Genomic DNA, 17,953 nt, shown 5'->3' with positions numbered 1-17,953 from the left:
TCGCGTTCGGTATTTGCTGGAACGCCGCTCTGCCGGCTTGGAGTAACCCTAAGCATATCATCAGTCATGTATCCAACTAATATAGTGTTCTAAGGTATAAACTATTTTTATTTTACCAGGGAAGGCCCACTGAGCTATATAGTTCTTTTTCAGAAGTGACCTGGCCACAACTTGGTGACTTATCACGTGGAAATTTCTAGCAGCCAAATACTCTAAACGCACGTTTCTAAATGTTGGGGGGAAACACTGGACGACCCGGATAAAAATCCACACGACCACGGGGAGAGTAAACACGCAAATTCCAAATACACAGCAGCAGGTGTCAGGGTCGGGATCAAACCCACGACCTCCTGTATACCGGGCGAGGCAGTCAACATCTCGCCACCGTGGCCGAGTTGTTGACACGCGCACTGCGTGTCCTCGATCTCCGAGTCGGTGTCGGTGTCGTACGCAGATCGGCGTCGCCGCGCTGCGGGGCGAGCTGGCGGCCTTCGTCCTGACGCTGGCGCTGGGCGCCCCGGCCGGGCCGTGCGACGCGCCCGCCGTGCTGCGCCTGCTCCGCTGCCGCGACGTCGACGTGCGCCGGCGGAGCCGCGAGTGGCTCGCCGAGCGCGGACGGGGAAGCCACGGCGCCGACGCCGCCGCGCGCATCATGCTGGTGAGCGTCCGCCCGCGCGCCGATCGTTGCGTCTCTGTGGAGCATCCTGCGGCGCAGGCCAGTGTCGCGTCTTCTCATCCTCCTCCTTCTCGAGCTGCCTTTCGACTTGTCTCAGAGACGATGGGCACAATTGGATCTCTCACCGCCTCGTGGCTTGTCTCTGACCGTAGCGTTACGTAGAGACGCAGACGTCATTACCGGCTGACACGCGTGGACTGTGCGTGTATATTCACTTTGTGAACAAATGTTTGACTTTTTAACTCCAAGGATTGTAAAAAACACGGATTCATTGATGAAAATCGATCCTCAGACTCACGATACATGCAAAAATAATGCATGTCAGAACACATTTTTTAGGTTTTATTCAAATGACTTGCGCATGCTATGCTCGCAGTACATTTAGCTTAATGGAGCGGGAATAACTGTGCACACAAGACAGAGCGAGCAAGAAAGAGTACAGCCAAGACAACAGCAACAAGACAGTAAACTTATTATTGATTGGCAACCTGGAATTGTGACGATGTATTGAATCACGGGAGAGAAGGTAAAATAATTGCATGTCAGCAGTGAATGTGGACATGGAGTTAGAAGTTGTCATTCAAGGAGTAAGAAGCATAGAAAGAGACCCCTTTGAACACCCGAGCGTCATCTTTCATCTCCGCTGTCCACTCGTCTCTTCCAGCCCATCATGGAGATACAATTCGCTGGCCTCGTATTTGAAAGACAGTGGACGGAATCCATCCGTTCAGTGTAGTCGTGTTTGGAAAGCACTTGTCAAATTGTATAATTCCACCTTCCCGTCCGCTATTCCTATTCTGCCTTCAACACGGCTAGTGCTGGAAACCTTAATCACTATTCCATACGGTAAACACCCTCCTGGATTTACCACTACCGCATCACAGGAATTTGCCCTCCCAAAGTCTTTAAACGTGGTTGGGAAAATCAGAATCGACATTCCAGTCTCTTGGCCTGTTCCACCTGCTGCCTGTCCTACCCACGTCTGCTCCCATCATTTCCTCGACTTGCATTGCTTTTGTAATCCCCACCTTGAAAGCAGGGAGTCTCGTACCCCGAATCCATCATCAACAGCCGGGTGGCTCAGCGGCAGAGCGAGCGGCTCACAATCACAAGCATGCGAGCCGGTTCGGCGTTGGCTCTTGCCCATCATCCCGACAGGGTTGATAAAAATCATGAGTATCACATTGTGGGGAAGTAACACAACTGGTTATTCTATGGAGAGACTCTGGCTTTTTATTTGATTACAGACGTTATCACATTCGAGATCCATCACAGCTTTTGAGATAGCTTACGTCTCTATTAATTCATTCCTGATTATATATGAAAACTGCTGCCATCATTTCCGTGAATAAAATGGCAAGCGCTTGCTCGATGCTGCTCGCACACTCCCACTCTTTCTATAACCTCTTCTCATTTTATTAAATCCTAGACAGAGTCCCCGGTTCACATTTATCAAATAAGTAAGTCATAACATCTGATGTTGGGCACTCTTATGGGTCCAGCCCATCACGAATGCGCATGCTTGGTCTGCGTGGCTCCAGTCCGCTCTGGTTTGTGCTCTGGCCAGCCCACTGAGGCACTGTGAAGTCACCGCTGCTTTCGTGACTGCAGACCAATAACAAGAACAAGATCTCGCATTGGTTTGCCTTAATATTTCCTTCAACGCATCATCATATGGGCTGCTCCCCTCCCCCATTGCCCTTCTCTCCAGCAAGCAATTAATAAAAATAATTATTTTTTATGAATTTTGATTTCACTTTTTTTACCTACGTGACTTTACCGAAAAAAACTAAGAGTATGAATCCTTGCAGTCACGAAAGCTTCAAATCAAGCAAAGCTCAGCCCTCGATCCGTGCAGCAGCCAAGCCCTGCCTGCTAATACATAATCGGTCACTGCTGCTGTCTCGCGCTGCGGCCCAGGCCCATCCACACTGCTTACTCCCTCCCCCTGTTCAATTCCAAGCCCAAGATGTCTTGCCCTTTATCCATAATCATTTCCCAATGTAGAACCGCTCCCGCTCTATGTAGTAACTTGTATTGACTGTACTGTACAGAATCCCTCTGCTTTACATTGCTCCGTTACAACCCTGCTCTGCGTTCTCCTTCACGATGATCCCCTCCTCCCCCTCCTCCTCCCCCTCCTCCTCCTCCGCAGCAGCTTCCCTCTCCAACAATGCAGCATCTTGAGGTGCAATGCTGGTCACGTGCTCTGACAAACCCACATTGTATTTTTGCATCATCTGCCCTTCTAAAAATCACTGTCGTGCGAATATTTAATAATATATAATCACGGCCCATGAAATGCATTGGGAGAATTGCTACAGTATCCTTTCCGAGGCTGATCCTGTCAAAATAATAAGTAGCACTTTTGTCTTTAGGGGATTCTGAAATTGAGCAAAGATGTTGTGCTCCTTACCGGATTCTGGCAGCAGAGTGGGGATATATTTGCTGAATAAAACCCAATTTTTTTAAACACGCACATTTGCCAAAGTGTCGGTGTTCCCGAGCCAGCTTAGTAACTATGAGTGGACCATCGCCGGTGATTGGCGCGTGTACGCGGTGTAAATAAGCTGTCGAGTACAACACAACCAACACAGGGCCAGGAGGTGAGAGAACGTGGTTTAAGGTTGGCGAACATCGTCGTTCACTCAGCGCTCTCGGCTTGTTCACGTCCACTTCACACAAAGTGGCTGCGCAACAGCTTTGGGGTTGCCTGCTCTTTTGCTTCTTTTAATAAAGTTTAGCAGTGCCAGTTGAGCAACCGACGTCGTACGGGGCCTGTGACTGGGAGGAAAGGGCTACGTTTTGGCAAGGGAGTACAATGATCAGCGGTTGTGGTATAAAGTTATATATTTTTCACCAATGTTTTCCCTTTTCCACTGTTGAAACAGCTAACACAGAATAGTCTGTGTGCATAATCTACATAATCTAGCTTTAAATCCTTTAAACTGTCGGAGGACTGGGTATAAAAAAAGCAATGTCCGAAAAAGCAATCTTTCTTGAGACATGTGGGCAGGCATTGCTGTGGGATTTCAGGTCTTGCTGAAATAATGCAATTAACAAAAAATATGTGATCCCAATTATTTAATTGGGATCACATATTTTCACTTTGCGTGCCTTTTCCATAGCAGACAGAAGTTGATGGTGGGGGGGGGGTTACGGTAAGTTAGGAAATCACTCGCAAAAGATTACAACAGACCGAGATGAGATGTGATAGGCCAATAAAAAAAATATGTTGTTAATTTTCCACAAATAGTTCAGGGCCAAAAAAAGTCAGGGGATTGATGAGTGGAGAAAGGGCTTGTGGCTGGCAGTCCGGCGCACGCTTCATACTCGAAAAACGACGCAAGGAGGAGGTGGCCTACATAACAAAAAACAGCCACACGGAGTTTTGGCTTCTGCTGTTGTATTAAAGGGTTTTAAGCATTATATTTAGAGGCTTTGTATGAACAGCCCCATTCCCCTCCCCTTGCGACAATGTATATTTTTTGTTCCCAAAGAGTGGCTGCAACAAAACATCTCCAACCCAGATGTAAGAGAGAAAGAGAGAGAGAGAGAAAAGAACCGAAAAAAGAGAGAGAAGCTGGAATTCATTTGGGTGTTCATTATTCCTGCGTGGAATGCATTCCTCGCAACATCTGAGCTGGCATATTAAATACGTCGCTGAAATTCTAGCGATCTTAATCTAATACAAGGAGCTTTTTAAAGATTAATTGGCTGCAGTTTTGAGTAATAAGCTCTGCCTGTGGGCAAGTTTGGCCATTTCAATGGTGCAGTCACCCCACCCACTCCTTGCCGGCTACCCATCCCATCACACTGCCCCTTCCCGGACCCCTCTTCCACTTCCTTGCCTCGACTAAGGAAAACCATCTGAAGCTAATGCACGACTGCCATGCTTTTCCATGCCGTGTGCCAACGCATTTTCAAACTGCTAGGTAGAAACAATTGACTAACAAAAAAAATAACGTCTCAACAATTTTTTTTCTCTCCCGAATTTCCTGTTACTCCGACTGCCAAGACCCAATGTACGTGTGCCGAGCCCCGAATCTGAGTTTCATTATTTAACAAGCGAGACTCTGTTACCGTCTCGAGCAGGGCCTCTGCTTCCGCGTCGGACCCAGCGTGCCTGCCCAGACCCCCAGCAGCCGCTTGTGGCTCTCGGCAGCAACGTGCCTCTACAATTAGTGCCCACTGCAGAGCTTGTTAACTGTGGATTTTGATCAGAATAAGAATCTCTATTGCATACCGGAGGACTCCGATGAGCTATAAAAATCTATTTTTTCACAGATGTCCAGTCGGACAGATAGAGCGCCCTTTACGCCGGGATGTTTCAAAGGGCACCCCGAGTGGCAAGCTGTCCCCGTGTGGCGCAAGGTGACTCAGCACCTGGCCTGCAAATGGGCATCCGTTTGCTAGTAGGGTGCGATCATTGCTATGTGTAATCCCAAATTAGTAATTGGAGGGTAATTTTTTTTCTAATTTGACGAATTTGGACCGTGACGCCTTTACGCAATGGGCTGCTTGTTTCGAACGGCATCAGGGAGCCTTGGTCAGCCATCCGAGCCCTATCCAGGCTGAACCCTCCGTCGTCGCTTCCGAGATCGGGCGAGATTGCGCTCGATTACGGCTGACGTGCGCAGTCCCGGTGTCACGGTTAACGTGATTACACCTCCGATGAGCACGGTTGGCTACGTGCGGTGCGAAAGACGTTCAACACAAGTACATACTTGACGTGTGGGGACGCATGTAGTGCGTACGCATGTAGTGCGTACGCATATAGTGCGTACGCATGTAGTGCGTACGCATGTGTGTGAGCAAGTCGACGTTTTGCATTTTAATGGCACAAACGCAGCAATGAATCGGATAAAAATCAGTGCTGAATGCCTGGTAACTATGTAGGGTGCCGTGGCTTATCGCACACAGGCCCGGTGAATCTCTGTGGGGGTGGCCTTGTGTGTTTACTGCTGCACCCGAAGCATTTTAATTTTAGCGCCACCTTGGTAACTGACAATGACACAGGGCCTCTTGGCGTTCATTACTTTGTTGTCCGCACGGAAGAATTTAAAAACCCCCACGATACGTTAGAAATACGCTCATACAGACACTAAGTACGATTCGGGAATAGCTCGTGAGCCGCTGCCGTCACCTGGGTGTCGTTGGCTCGTTTTATCGCCAGGCATTCCCATGCAATGCCCATCGTGCATTTCACCCGAATCCCTGATGTGTTTTTTTTTTCCCCGTTCTTTTTGTGACCCGCTCCCTCACCCTTCATCCCGGCCGAGTTGGTCAGCCTGTGCAAATATTTATCCAAAATCCGTGCCTAATTTGTACAAGCTTTGAGTCGACACAAGTGTGTTTTTTACGTGGGTAAACGTTGGTGTTTCACTTCCCTATTTCGCCTAATAAGTTGTGATAATAGAGCTCCTGTGTTCGTCAGTCGTGTCTGCTGCCGTTCACAAAACATCCCGTAGCGCTGGCCTCTCTGATTATTTAAGTAATTGACGACTCCACCGGTTATCGGTTCCATTGCTCGACTAATCCAATAGCACGAAAATAGTTACGGGAAATAAAAAAAAATTTCACCAATGTTTCTACTTGTGCCGCTGGACGGGAGGTTATGGGCGGGGCTTGGTGACGTCGTCGGCGTCATCAGCCGACCTTCGCTGGGCGTGGCTCATTGGGGGTTTCCTGCCTTCGGGAGATGGGATGTCTGGGCGGCCGCCATCTTTGAAGGGGGCCGAGTGATCGACCATTACCAAAAAGTCAACTCCGACTTTTTGGTCGATCGATTTAATCGACTTCTGCGCCTGTGAGACGCGATGGCTCCTAATGGGACCGTCCTGTACCGATGGTACATATTGCCGTCCGGAGTATTATCATCCATATAAGTGTTGGATGTATCTCTTCGGTTACGTCTGGTTTGTACTTGGATTGGAGACTTCCTGGGAATGCCAGGTGCTCTAGGCATTAGCTTTGGCGAATCTAGGAGATTACGGTAGAGCAAACGCATTGCTTGAGATAACCTCCATTCTGTGATATGACCTCCTTACTTGCATGGGTTTGCTCCAGAAGTAGGTGGGGCCTCTGAGTAGTGCACCCTTAATACGCATGCAATTTGCATGTGCATATAAGAGCTGTGTAATCATAAATAGGCAGACCGTGTGGGTAGTTGTTAAACACTGCTCCACGGCATTGGTTGACACAATCTTTCAATCCTGCCTTGCGGAATCATTTCGTTTTCTCCAAACATTTTTATGCAGAAAACAAGCGGAAAGTTCACCCGGTTATCCGCGATGTTTTCCCCCTCCTCCACCTCCCCCCCCCCTGCGAACATGTGGAGTTAACGCCGCGTATAACAGGATCCACGATATCGCTGCCGCCACATTGCCGTGGTTAAGAGGAGTTCCCCTGCACACACACAATGGCATAGACTCTCTTCCTTGTGGTGCGTTTTGAATGGTTTTGCCATCGTAGCTATTTTAACTGATGCCCCTTTCCCTACCCCACCCCCACCCTCCCCCCACCATCGGTAAGCCCCCTGGGCGGAGTGTGGATTTTGACGTAATGTGATGAGATTAGCACAGACTTGCCGCAGGATGAATGTGATGGAACAAACCCGAGCCCCGCGTGCGTCAGGACTTTCAAACATTCCGCACCCTCGGCCGTTCTATTTTTATTTTTTTTCTTCTTTCTTTCTCAAACGTACAAATCTCACTCTGAGCTGGGTTGTACCTCGAAGCACAAAGCCTTTAGTGGTGGTGATTTGTGTCATTTGATTGATCATTCCAACACCCGCGGTCGTTTAAAAGCACTATTAAACACCTGGGCTGCCAAAACACCCTGTTTGTCTTGCGTGTACAGAGCACGGTACGTGAGTGCAGGTGTGGTGTGCTGCGCGTTTGAGGTTTTCACTCAGGCGCACGTCATTGCCCCCTTAGCGCTTGCGGTCCTCTACGTTGCAAGTGCTTCACGGCGGCAACATTTCGCATGCCGTTGAGGCCTCGTGTCGGCGTTAACAAGACAAGTATCAAACATGTTGTCAGATTCAAGTATTGTAGTCGTCTACGAATTATGACATAACGGTACAATGCACTTATTCACGAACTCCACTGTCCTCTCATAAATCATATAAATCAGTGTCATTTTACGTGCGAGGTAACGTTGTGTGACGTAATCTGTGAATCCCTGTAATTCGCGGATTATTGGTGGTGATCCACGGACACACCGCTGCTGCGGAGTGAGAAGGGTTCGTGGACCGCACACTGCGGCCCGTAGCAGTGGGCTGAGCTGCAGGGACACACAGGGGTAAGATTTTTTTTTAAAATCTCACAATATTTTTAAAAAATACAACTCTCTGCGCTCTCGGGATTTCTTTCGTTGAAACATTTTTTAGTTTTTTTTACTTACCTGGATATCATGTTACGAAAATGCAAAAATCCTCGGACATCGACCCGCGCGGTTTATTCGCACCGTTGAGGGCTGAGAAAAGCTCGTATTCACATGCCCGCGCTTCCCCCGCAATCGCAGTCTTTCTTGGGGATGGATGGAGCTGTGCGGATGATGTTTTCCCGCATTGCGGGCTACGGCTTTAACCTCCACGCTGCCATCGTTTACGTACTTCCTCGAATACTTCGGTAGCAGTGGCATCACTGGAGCGCTCCCGGCCACAGCATTAGACAACGCGTTCTCACCTGCAAGGCTTTCCAACCCCACGTGGATGACTCTAAGGCTGCTGCCCAACCGTATGCGGGGCTCATAGCTGGCGCTGGGGCCCAGTTGCTGTGCCGCAGTGTTGTGCGCTCACCTCCCCCGCCCTGACTCCCCCCCTCCATACCTCACGTGGCTTTGTAACGTTGCTTGAGATGCAATGCCATCGTGTAAATAATAATAATGTCTCCGCAGATATTGTTGTTGTAATTGGGACAGGCGACGTAGATGGGAATGTACAAGATGAGAGCCGTTGGTGTTAAGCTGTGTTCTTAGTGACATTGTTAAAGCCCGTTGAGGTACGGGTCTCTCTTGGCCTAAAAGCCTCAAGGAATGCAGGGAAAAAGCGAGTTTGTGGACGTAGGGAGAGAAACAGAAAATGAAATAACGAGCTGGCAAAAGATGAAATGTGCAAGACAACACAATATGCAACAACTCAAGCTGCTGTTGTTGAATAGCTTCGCTATTTATACGTAATAAAATCACCAGTGCATTTTGTGTAATGAAATAAAGAGGGTAATGTAAATGGTTTTTTCGTGTTATTTAATCATAGCGTGCGTAATTGTGGCAAACAATGGAAACATGCTGGGTGTTGAAACGACATGGATGTGTACAAAGGCGTGCGCAATGATGTGACAACTTCACGAAATCTGTTTTCGGGCTAGGATTTTAAACTGAAAATTGGGGATAAGGTTTCACTTCAATACGCATCAAAGCCACCAGCATTGTGATTTATTGTAACGCTAACCAGGCCATTTTGTGAGAGAGAGAGAAAATAGAAATAATAAAAAAAGATTTTTTCGGGACAAAACGAGGAATCTCAAACGGCATTAAAGTAATTGCTATACGCTTAGTGGCATTTAATTTGAGGCTGGCGGTTGTTATAATAGTTATTAAAATGACCGGGGTCAAGGGTTCACTGTATAAAATCCTTCTCAGGCCCCACTGGTCAGTAACTGGGACCAGATGGCTGCACCTATTTGCATGTCAGGTAGAATTTGCCTGCGGGGCGTCTCACTTCGGCTTCGGGGTCAGCCGAGGCAGTTCCTGCCCACGGCGGCCCCCACTCCACTGAGCTGGCTCCACCACCACCACCCCAAACTCCTCCAACGCCCCACGTGTGCTCATGCCCGCACTTCATAAACTTTATAAATCGCTAAAATGTCTTTATCTTTACGCTGTGTCGACTTAACAACAACAAAAAAAGCATGCCACGCGCGCTCTTAAACGCAACGGTTGGTTCACCAACGAGCTTGGCTATTTTGTGCACTTTGCTGATTGTGAACTTGTGTGTAATCCTGGATATCTAGTCGCGTACTGTACACAGGTAGATGGACTGAATATGGCAGAAGCCAAATAGAAGCACTCGCCTTTAGAGCAGCAAGGCCCTGTGCGCTTATATCCAGAGTAGTTTCTTGAAACAGAAGTTGCATTCCCACCCCCATGTAAGGATTGTTGCTTTTACCAATCGTGTTATTTTACATCGTGCTTATATACAGACTAGCTTGTTTGCCCGTCCTAGGACGGAAGCTGTAATATTTACGATTTTTTTTAGCAGAGTATAATTGTATCTTGTGTAAATTTAATGGCAGTGAATCTTGCACGAAAGTATGTCATCAAAGACTTCACTGCATTTCACTGTAGCACTGTATTAATGGCAGTGAATCTGGCACAAAACGATGTCATAAAACACCTCCCTTCATGTCCCTGTAGCTCTGTATATAACTGACCTTCAATTTGTTCAAATTCACTTCTCTGATACGTTATTCTCTTCTGCTTTTGGTCGCTGGGGTTGAAATAAATTGGAATTCGATACAATATCTGGAAAATCACCAAGAAATGTCTATTTTACCATAATGTAGAAGCATAAATTAGACTTACCTTTTGTCTCAAGTGCTGAAGAAATAAAGACACCAAATCCACTTTGTTGCTGCGTAGAATGATTTATTAGATTAACTTTCAATTAATAAACGTCAAACTTAAAGCGAATTTGCTAAAAAAAATGATTTCCGCTCGACCTTCTGCGTGAGTGTAAAATCCACCCGCTCATGAATATTAATGACGTGGGGGTGCGGCATGTGGAGTGACGTCACGCGCGTTACACACAAACAGACGACATTCTTGGCTCATTATAGTAGTAATTCGGCCGTATATAAAATAATTTTGACTTGGCCTCATCTGTAGTTTAAAAAGGGCTTCTGCCTTCAACACAAGCATAATTTACAAATCCTCAGGTCTTGCTATAAGGTATGCACAAGGAGTCTGTCATAGTCCATTGCACTGACAAAGACGTGTGGAGAGCACAATGTCAGTCAATTGCTACGCCGCAGCAGCAGCGGCAGTTTCACCGTACGTAGCGCCCCGTCTAGGTGCCCAGCGACGCTGCGGTAGTTGGAAGCAGGAGGTCTGAATCAGATTTCCAGCCGGAGAGGGCCTAGGTGAGGCTGCTGAGTTTCACAGCAGAGTGTGGACCTTGTGCACAGGGACGGACACCTGCTGCACGTGTGAACGCGATGGCAGGAAGTGGGATAAGCAGTTCACGGGCGGCGGAGGCGACGGCGGCATTGAAACAGATTTTGCTGAAGGCTTGACGGCTGCAGGGCCCGACGTGAGGTCGGGGGTCGCTGTGACGCGTACCCTCAGGCCTCTACTGTCATGGTGTCGTCGTGCTCACGTCACCTTGCTGGAAGCGCATTGACCAACGTTGACCATTATGTGGAGAAATTACAATCTCGTGACCTGATGATGCCTTGTCACGTACGAGTCGACTGTGTCCAAAGAGACTCGTACTTGCTCTTGATCCATCCCACTTTTGCAGCCCTTAAACAATCCACTGCTGGATCAAGGCCTTGTCGGTCACGTGGGCTGTCTGACCATACTTCACCACGCTTGTCAGTGCGGGTTCAGTGAAGAGGGGAACTCTGGGATAGGCTCATTGTTGTACTGTAGTATGTGCCCCCAATTATGCTCCCCACATGAACGGTGTGATGTATGGTTAAACAGCCTCTATGACCCACATGTAGCAGACCCTCATCTGATCGTAGAGTGACAGAATGGCTGTGCATGCATATGAACATTTAACATTAACTTGGGCATGAGTTTAAAAACTGGGGAGTAATATTAAGTGTCGCGTGGCCCTCAAGCATACGCTGTTGACCACTTCACAGCCTTGACTGAGGGAAACCCCTCTGTAATGCCCCAACTGGTACACACATTTGTGTAACTGGGGAAATGTCTCCGATTCACGCCCTCTGGATATGGGGCTGCCCCAGTTGGGAGTGAGAGGTTTTGGGGAGAAAGTTCACTTGTACCTCATCATTGAACATTGTTGAAATATTTTTTACTCACCAACTAATTGGCAGTACTCTATTTCCGTGAACATTTTGCCAATGAAAGTTAAAAGCCGTGCTCGTGTCCACTCGCTATTTTAGGGCCCGTTTGTCACAGCCTCGCGCAGGATTGGCTCTGGCTCAAGGGAGCTGGCTCAGAGCCGTGCTTGACTTGAGCCGGCTCTAAGCACAGACCGGGCCACGTTCAGGATTCCCATGAGCCGAGGCCGAGCCAGGCCACGGCTGATCCACTCGTGCGTCTTTGGAAGAAGCGGAGCGACCCAAGCCGGAGCCGAGCCCTGAGTGTGAGGCCGAGCCAGAGCAGAGACGCTGCTTAGGGTACAGTCCTAAGTAATGACATTTTTGTAGATAATATTTGGCACTTTTGTAAAGAAGTGAGCATCAAAACTATTTTGAGTAATCAGTATTATCAATGAGCCACTATTATTATGATTTTTTTTTACCATTTTTTCCTAGATGTATCCAAGCATTTTTTGAAAGAAATTATTTGGTGAGTTTATCAGCACTTTCGTTTTGGCGCAAGCTGTTTTTACCTCATGCTCGAGGTGTTATCGGGGAATAATACAGTAATGCATTGCGTGGGAGCTACACCAGAGCTGCTGGGGTGGGTGTGCCTTGGTGTTGCGGCTCGGTCAATTTAGTGAATTATTCAGCTTGTTGTGTGGCCATCTTTGGGGAGGTTATCAAGCACGACAGTGAACACAGCAATAATTCGCGTGATTGTGGAGAATATATATCCGTGTCTCCACGTCAGTATACTTTACGCAACGTATTCCCTCCAACAGCCTTCTGGGAGTGCGTCATTCCCGCACGGCTGATTGAATTCAAGCAGTTTCGACATAGTGTCTCATCAGCAGGACCCATATCTTAAAGAGAGGGATCCGTGCCTATATATAACATCTGGAAGTTCACCAACACTGATTCAAGCAAGCCTGACACTGCTGATGAGGTACTCTATGTCGAAACCAGCACAGAGTTTGCCTGTATTGAGTCAGCGTGCACCTAGGAGGTAATCTCAAAGTGGCTGGCCTCTTCATGTTTAAGTTAATTTAGGCATAAGACCTTAAGAGTCGTCACTATCAGTCGCCATCGTCAGCATTTCAAATAGTAAAAAGAGAGCCACATGTCTAAAAGGTGTATTAGTTGCAGGATGAATTCCACCAAGCTTCTAAAGCTAATATTTAAAGTGGTATTGTGACCTCTACTGGCACGATCGGCAATTGCAATAGTGGTTTTATTTATTTGTAGTTGTTGACACGCGAGTTGGCGACCGCCGTCACGCGTCGTGACTTTGCGTGGCGTAATGATGTTGCACACAGCTGCCAGGCGTGCACCGTGCCAACCAGCAGTGCCCGTGCTTGTTTGTTGACGGTCAAGTTGACCGGTTACACGCCGTCGTGGTTTGCAATTGACAGCACATTTCCACACGCGCACACGTACGCAGTCTCGCTCGCGCCCACGCGCAGTCATAACGTTCACGCGCTGCGTGTGCGCGTGTGAACGTCCGTGGGGATACGGCCACACCATTCACCACCCAATAATCTTGGAGCTCACTTGGGGGGTCTGCCAGGAGGGACCCCGGGGAGGGGTTGGCGCTGGAGGGTGGATGCTGCTGCGCTGCGCGTGGCGTGCGCTCCACACCTGAGGCCCCATCGGCTCACGAGGCCACCTGAAGTGGAGGGTCGCCTTGAACGCACATCTGGACACACCTGGACACACCTGCACGCACGGACACACACAGGCATTATTTGAAACCTAGACTGCTGAGGAAAGCACCGTTCGGCGAGCGCCTGCTGTGAATGGCATTGCGCGTGTCGTGGTGCCTGGGCAGGGCGACATCTTTGCAGCAGCTGGCCAACATTCGCTCGCAAAGTGCTAATGCCGACACAATGCGATTCCATACCCTGCAGGCTAATTACAATAATGGGCTCATTCATTATATTCTCATACAGCAATATAAACCCACTCCCAAAAGAAAAAGGAAAAACACTTTGATTTATATTCACATGAATGTCAGCTCATTCATGTGAACGAGCTGACAGGGCGAAGGAAGGTTTTCTAATACCCGTCCATCGTCTAGACTTTAGAACAGAGCTTCTTGTTTTCCCTACACTTCTTTTCCTCCATCGCCTGCCTCACGCTGGTTACTGGGTGGGACCCTTCTTGTTGGAGCTACGGAACGATCGCTTTCACGCTCTCCCATGACGATAAGTCAGAGGGAGAGGGGCATTGGAAGTTAGTGGGGTGCCTAGAAATGGTTCTGTTTGCGCGAGTTGCACGCTGCGGGTTAAAGCGACACACCCGCTCGATTGCTGGCATCGTCGCAGGAGGACCTGCACAGGGTCCTGTACGAGGAGAGCGACCGCCGGTGCCTGGGCCTGCACCTGGAGGCCTGCGTGGCGCTGCTCGACTCCCGCGGAGGGCTCGGCGTGGCGGATTGCGAGCGGGAGGGCTGCGAGGAGAGCGTGCGCTCGCTCCTGGCCCTCGCCGCGCGCGGGGAGGATCGTGCGGCGACCTTCGACCCGGTGCTGGCCGCCCGCGCCCTCCGCATGGCCGCCTGCCTGCTGCCTCGCCTCGTCTCCGACAGGTTACGGCACGCGCGGGTCGCAAGCGTCGACGATATTCGTCTCCTTCCACCCCCCCCCCCCCCCGACAGCTTCGGCTTCGCCAAAACCTCTCGCTTCCAAGCGTCCGGCGATTCAGAATGTGCTGTCTCAAATAAAGAAGCACATGCAAGTTGGTCTCTCGTCAAAAATGTTTTTGCATCGAACCTTCAGTTTGGTCAGTCCCTTGAAGAACGTCGGAACCAAGGGTTCACTGTACCTACAACAACCACCATCGAAGAGGAAACCCTCATTACCAATTTTTGCCCGTCCAATTATAAACTGCAACATTTTTTTCTGTTCCTGGGTAGTAAGTGTTATTTCCTAATTGCGTATGTCTCAAAAATACAGAAAATGGATATTATTCCTCACACACGTTGCTTTTGTGACCAGGACAGTGATATTTTTTTAATTTACCTATTTTCAATGAGAAAACGGACGAATTTGTGTCTTTTCGTTCACATAAAGTCAGAGAAAAACAACATACGAATCAAATTAAAATTTCAAAATATCACTGTCCTGGTCACAAAAGCAAAGTTTGTGGGGAATAATAGACATTTTTTCTACTTTTTAGGCATTAGCAATTACATCGTGTTATCTGTTGCCTGTCCAATTGTCTGTTGCCCGTCCAATTGTCTGTTGCCTGTCCAATTGTCTGTTGCCTGTCCAATTGTCTGTTGCCTGTCCAACTGTCTGTTGCCTTCGCTTTGTTGAAGCCCGAGCTGTGACCTCTCACTTCTTCTCCGCTTCACGACAACTTTTCTCGACCCTCGGCGTTGGTCTTTTCTCTCCGGTTGCATGTTTGCTTTCTCCTTCCCGAATCGCCGTCACACAACGGGAGCGTCTGAAAATCTTCAAATTGGGAGCAAGCACGCGGCAGCCAAAGTGCGGTGACGGTTGAAAGTATCCAGCCCCGCTCCCTCTTTTTGGGTTTCACCTGTTCCACGTGTTCGTACATGTGTAGAAATTAACATCACATTGCTTGTGGCTTTATATAGACCACACTATGCATCGAGAGGTACGTATAAATGCATGTTCTCCTGATGCCTGAAATCCAGCAGATATTGCCACACACAGTGAGGGCACTGTGTTTCCCAGAGAGCATTCTTTGGATGTGGGGCTCACAAGGAGAGCACAAGAAGACTGATTTTTCCAGAGTGTCCACAGAGTGAAATTTGAAGCAGTGCAGGAACAGGCTGGCTAATTAACTCATTAATGAACGCGCGTGCTCAGAATGGCGTTGTGGCCGTTCTGCTGGGCTCCGCTAAAATTATTCACTTATTTATTTTCTTACATTGTACATTGATGTGGCTGCATTAATTCGGTTTATATATTAATTTATTTCCCTCCCCGGGCCCCCCCCCCCCCACCTCACTACAAAATGCCGTGTTGCACGCGTTTCCGTTGGATTAATTTCACCTGGCAGCCGTTTTCACAAGGAGTAACGTGAGCTCATCTCTGCGCGCCGGGCTCCGCGCTCGCCACATGTGCGCTACTGCGGGGGCCCAGCTGCCGCTTGCGCGACGCTCGCGCCGCCAGCGCCACCTGAAACAAAGCAAACAACGCCCGAGTGTGAGGTTTCTGCGGCGGACTTAATAGCGCCATTAGCTGCCTTAAAAATCTTTAATGCTATGTTTTTTTGCGATGCGAAATTGATGGATATACTAATAAGACTGGACCAATACTTTTGGTTGAATAACAGTTTACATTTGGAGGTATTGCATGGAGCTATCATTCAATAATTCTCAACAGTTGCCAACAATGTCTCGCTCTTACAGACCCCTTTGCGGTGTTTAACGAATGAAAAAGCTCCAGTTTTGATCGCTCTGTGGGTCGAATTCTTCCGACCCAAAACCTAATTTTGATCGCGCAAGAAAACCTTGCGCGAACTCATTTCTTTTCAGCAACTTGTGGCTTACAGAGTAAAACCTGATAAATGAGCATCGAGGATATTTTTCCTCTCCGAAGTGTTCTTGGGGTTGTTGGACGTTGACGTCCGACGTTTCCCTCCATGTCAAACGTCGGACATCGCGCCAAGGCTCGCGCGGCACGACCTGAGAGACAGCGGAGAGCCGTGTGGCGCAACCACTCGGAGATAGCGAGCATTCTCAGATTATAATACGCAACCTTTTCTCTCTCGATCTTGAAGCAAAAGTTGTCAGTACAGGAATGTGTGTGTTTGTGTGTGTAGCTGGTGCATCTACTGGTCAGCCAACCCATGGCACCTGGGTCTGTCCCGTGACCTCCCGTCAGCGAGCCTTCGACACTTCACGTGGCCTCAAAGTGCACCTCGCCTGGCACAGGCGCCGTGGTGACGTCACCGTCACTTAGTGGCGAATGGCGCGTGTTGATATTGGTGCGACCAGATTTGTATAACTTCATCGACACTGGGCAAGAGTTTTGGGGTGCATCTGCCAATCCAGAGCAGCTGATAATATGGAGAACCCGGCAATATTTTTCTATTCCAATATTGGTTTGTGTTTCTAGATTTGAAGCTTTCGTGACTGCAAGGATTCATATTCTTAGGTTTTTTCGGTAAAGTCACGTAGGTAAATATTAAAATTAATAAAAGTAAAATAAAAATAAAAATCACGACGTTTCGGAGACAACACAAGCCTCCGTCTTCAGGTGGAACCATCACAGCATGATAGCTGTATCAGTGGTTTGTGTGTTTTTTTCTTTGGGTGGTTTGCACATCGCGCCGTGAACAGGGCTGCGGACGAGCGTACCCTCCCGCTGATCGAGCGCTGGAGTCTGACGCTGGAGAACAACGCCTCCGACTCTTCTCCGGACGTTCTGCGCTTGGCAGCGGCGAGCAGCTTGCGTCTGGCGGGGCGGGTGGCCGTCACGTTCAGCCTGCGCGTGCGGGGGAGGGCACTCCCCATAGCAGTCAGGTAACCCACTGCACAAAACCGAAACTAAAAACTATTTATAAACTAAACTATTTTTATTTTACCAGGTAAGGCCCACTGAGCTATATGGCTCTTTTTCAGAAGCGACCTGGTCACAAATGGTAGCTCAAAGTAGTAGCTTATAATAATGTGGAAATTGATAGCAGCCAAATAGTCGAAACACATTGAGGACTCCAAATATACAGACGTGAGGGTTGGGATCGAACCTATGACCTCCTGCATACCAGGCGAGGGAGTTAACATCTCCCCACCGTGGTACCATTAAACAAAAGCTCCACACCAAGTCACATCGGAAACCAGACCGACTCTGTTCAAATGTGTTCGGAGTCGTGTCGGAAGAAATGCATCTTAAATCGATCCGCGGTGGCCTTATATTAACATCGTAAACGTGGATTGTCGTAAAATGGAGATCACCTGTATTGTTGTTCAATTTGCATTTCGTGTTTCATCCCTTGAGGCTCACCGGATAATTGGTTCTATTTGTTTATGTTATACATTAAAAAAAAACTTATTTGGGACTCAATCTATTTGTAAGATAAGATATGTGAATCACTGTCATTTTACATAATGATGCAGTGTTTATGACAAAGGTGATTATTTTGATTGTTTTGTTAAATTTCTGTGGTGGAAATGATCAACAGCCTGGACTTCACAGTCCAGAGGTCGCTGATGTTCACGTGTGGTGGAGTCGAGTGTGGGCACTGC

The 17,953-nt window shown here is 48.3% G+C and overlaps 1 protein-coding gene across 1 annotated transcript in view; it reads left to right on the top strand.

Annotated features, from left to right (window-relative positions):
* Positions 1–17,953, top strand: part of LOC144729825 (uncharacterized) — a 119,465-nt gene that overhangs the window by 89,678 nt on the left and 11,834 nt on the right. Inside the window, exons 28-30 of the mRNA XM_078610340.1 lie at positions 455–658; positions 14,061–14,320; positions 17,048–17,230. Of these exons, the coding sequence (XP_078466466.1) occupies positions 455–658; positions 14,061–14,320; positions 17,048–17,230 (647 nt within the window). The remainder of the gene's footprint in view (positions 1–454; positions 659–14,060; positions 14,321–17,047; positions 17,231–17,953) is intronic.

This window comes from Lampetra planeri, chromosome 33 (assembly GCF_965212315.1).
Source record: "Lampetra planeri chromosome 33, kcLamPlan1.2.h2, whole genome shotgun sequence".
NCBI lineage: Eukaryota > Metazoa > Chordata > Hyperoartia > Petromyzontiformes > Petromyzontidae > Lampetra > Lampetra planeri.
The sequence above is the reverse complement of the archived record's forward strand: the minus strand, read 5'-3'. Positions and strand labels throughout refer to the sequence as shown.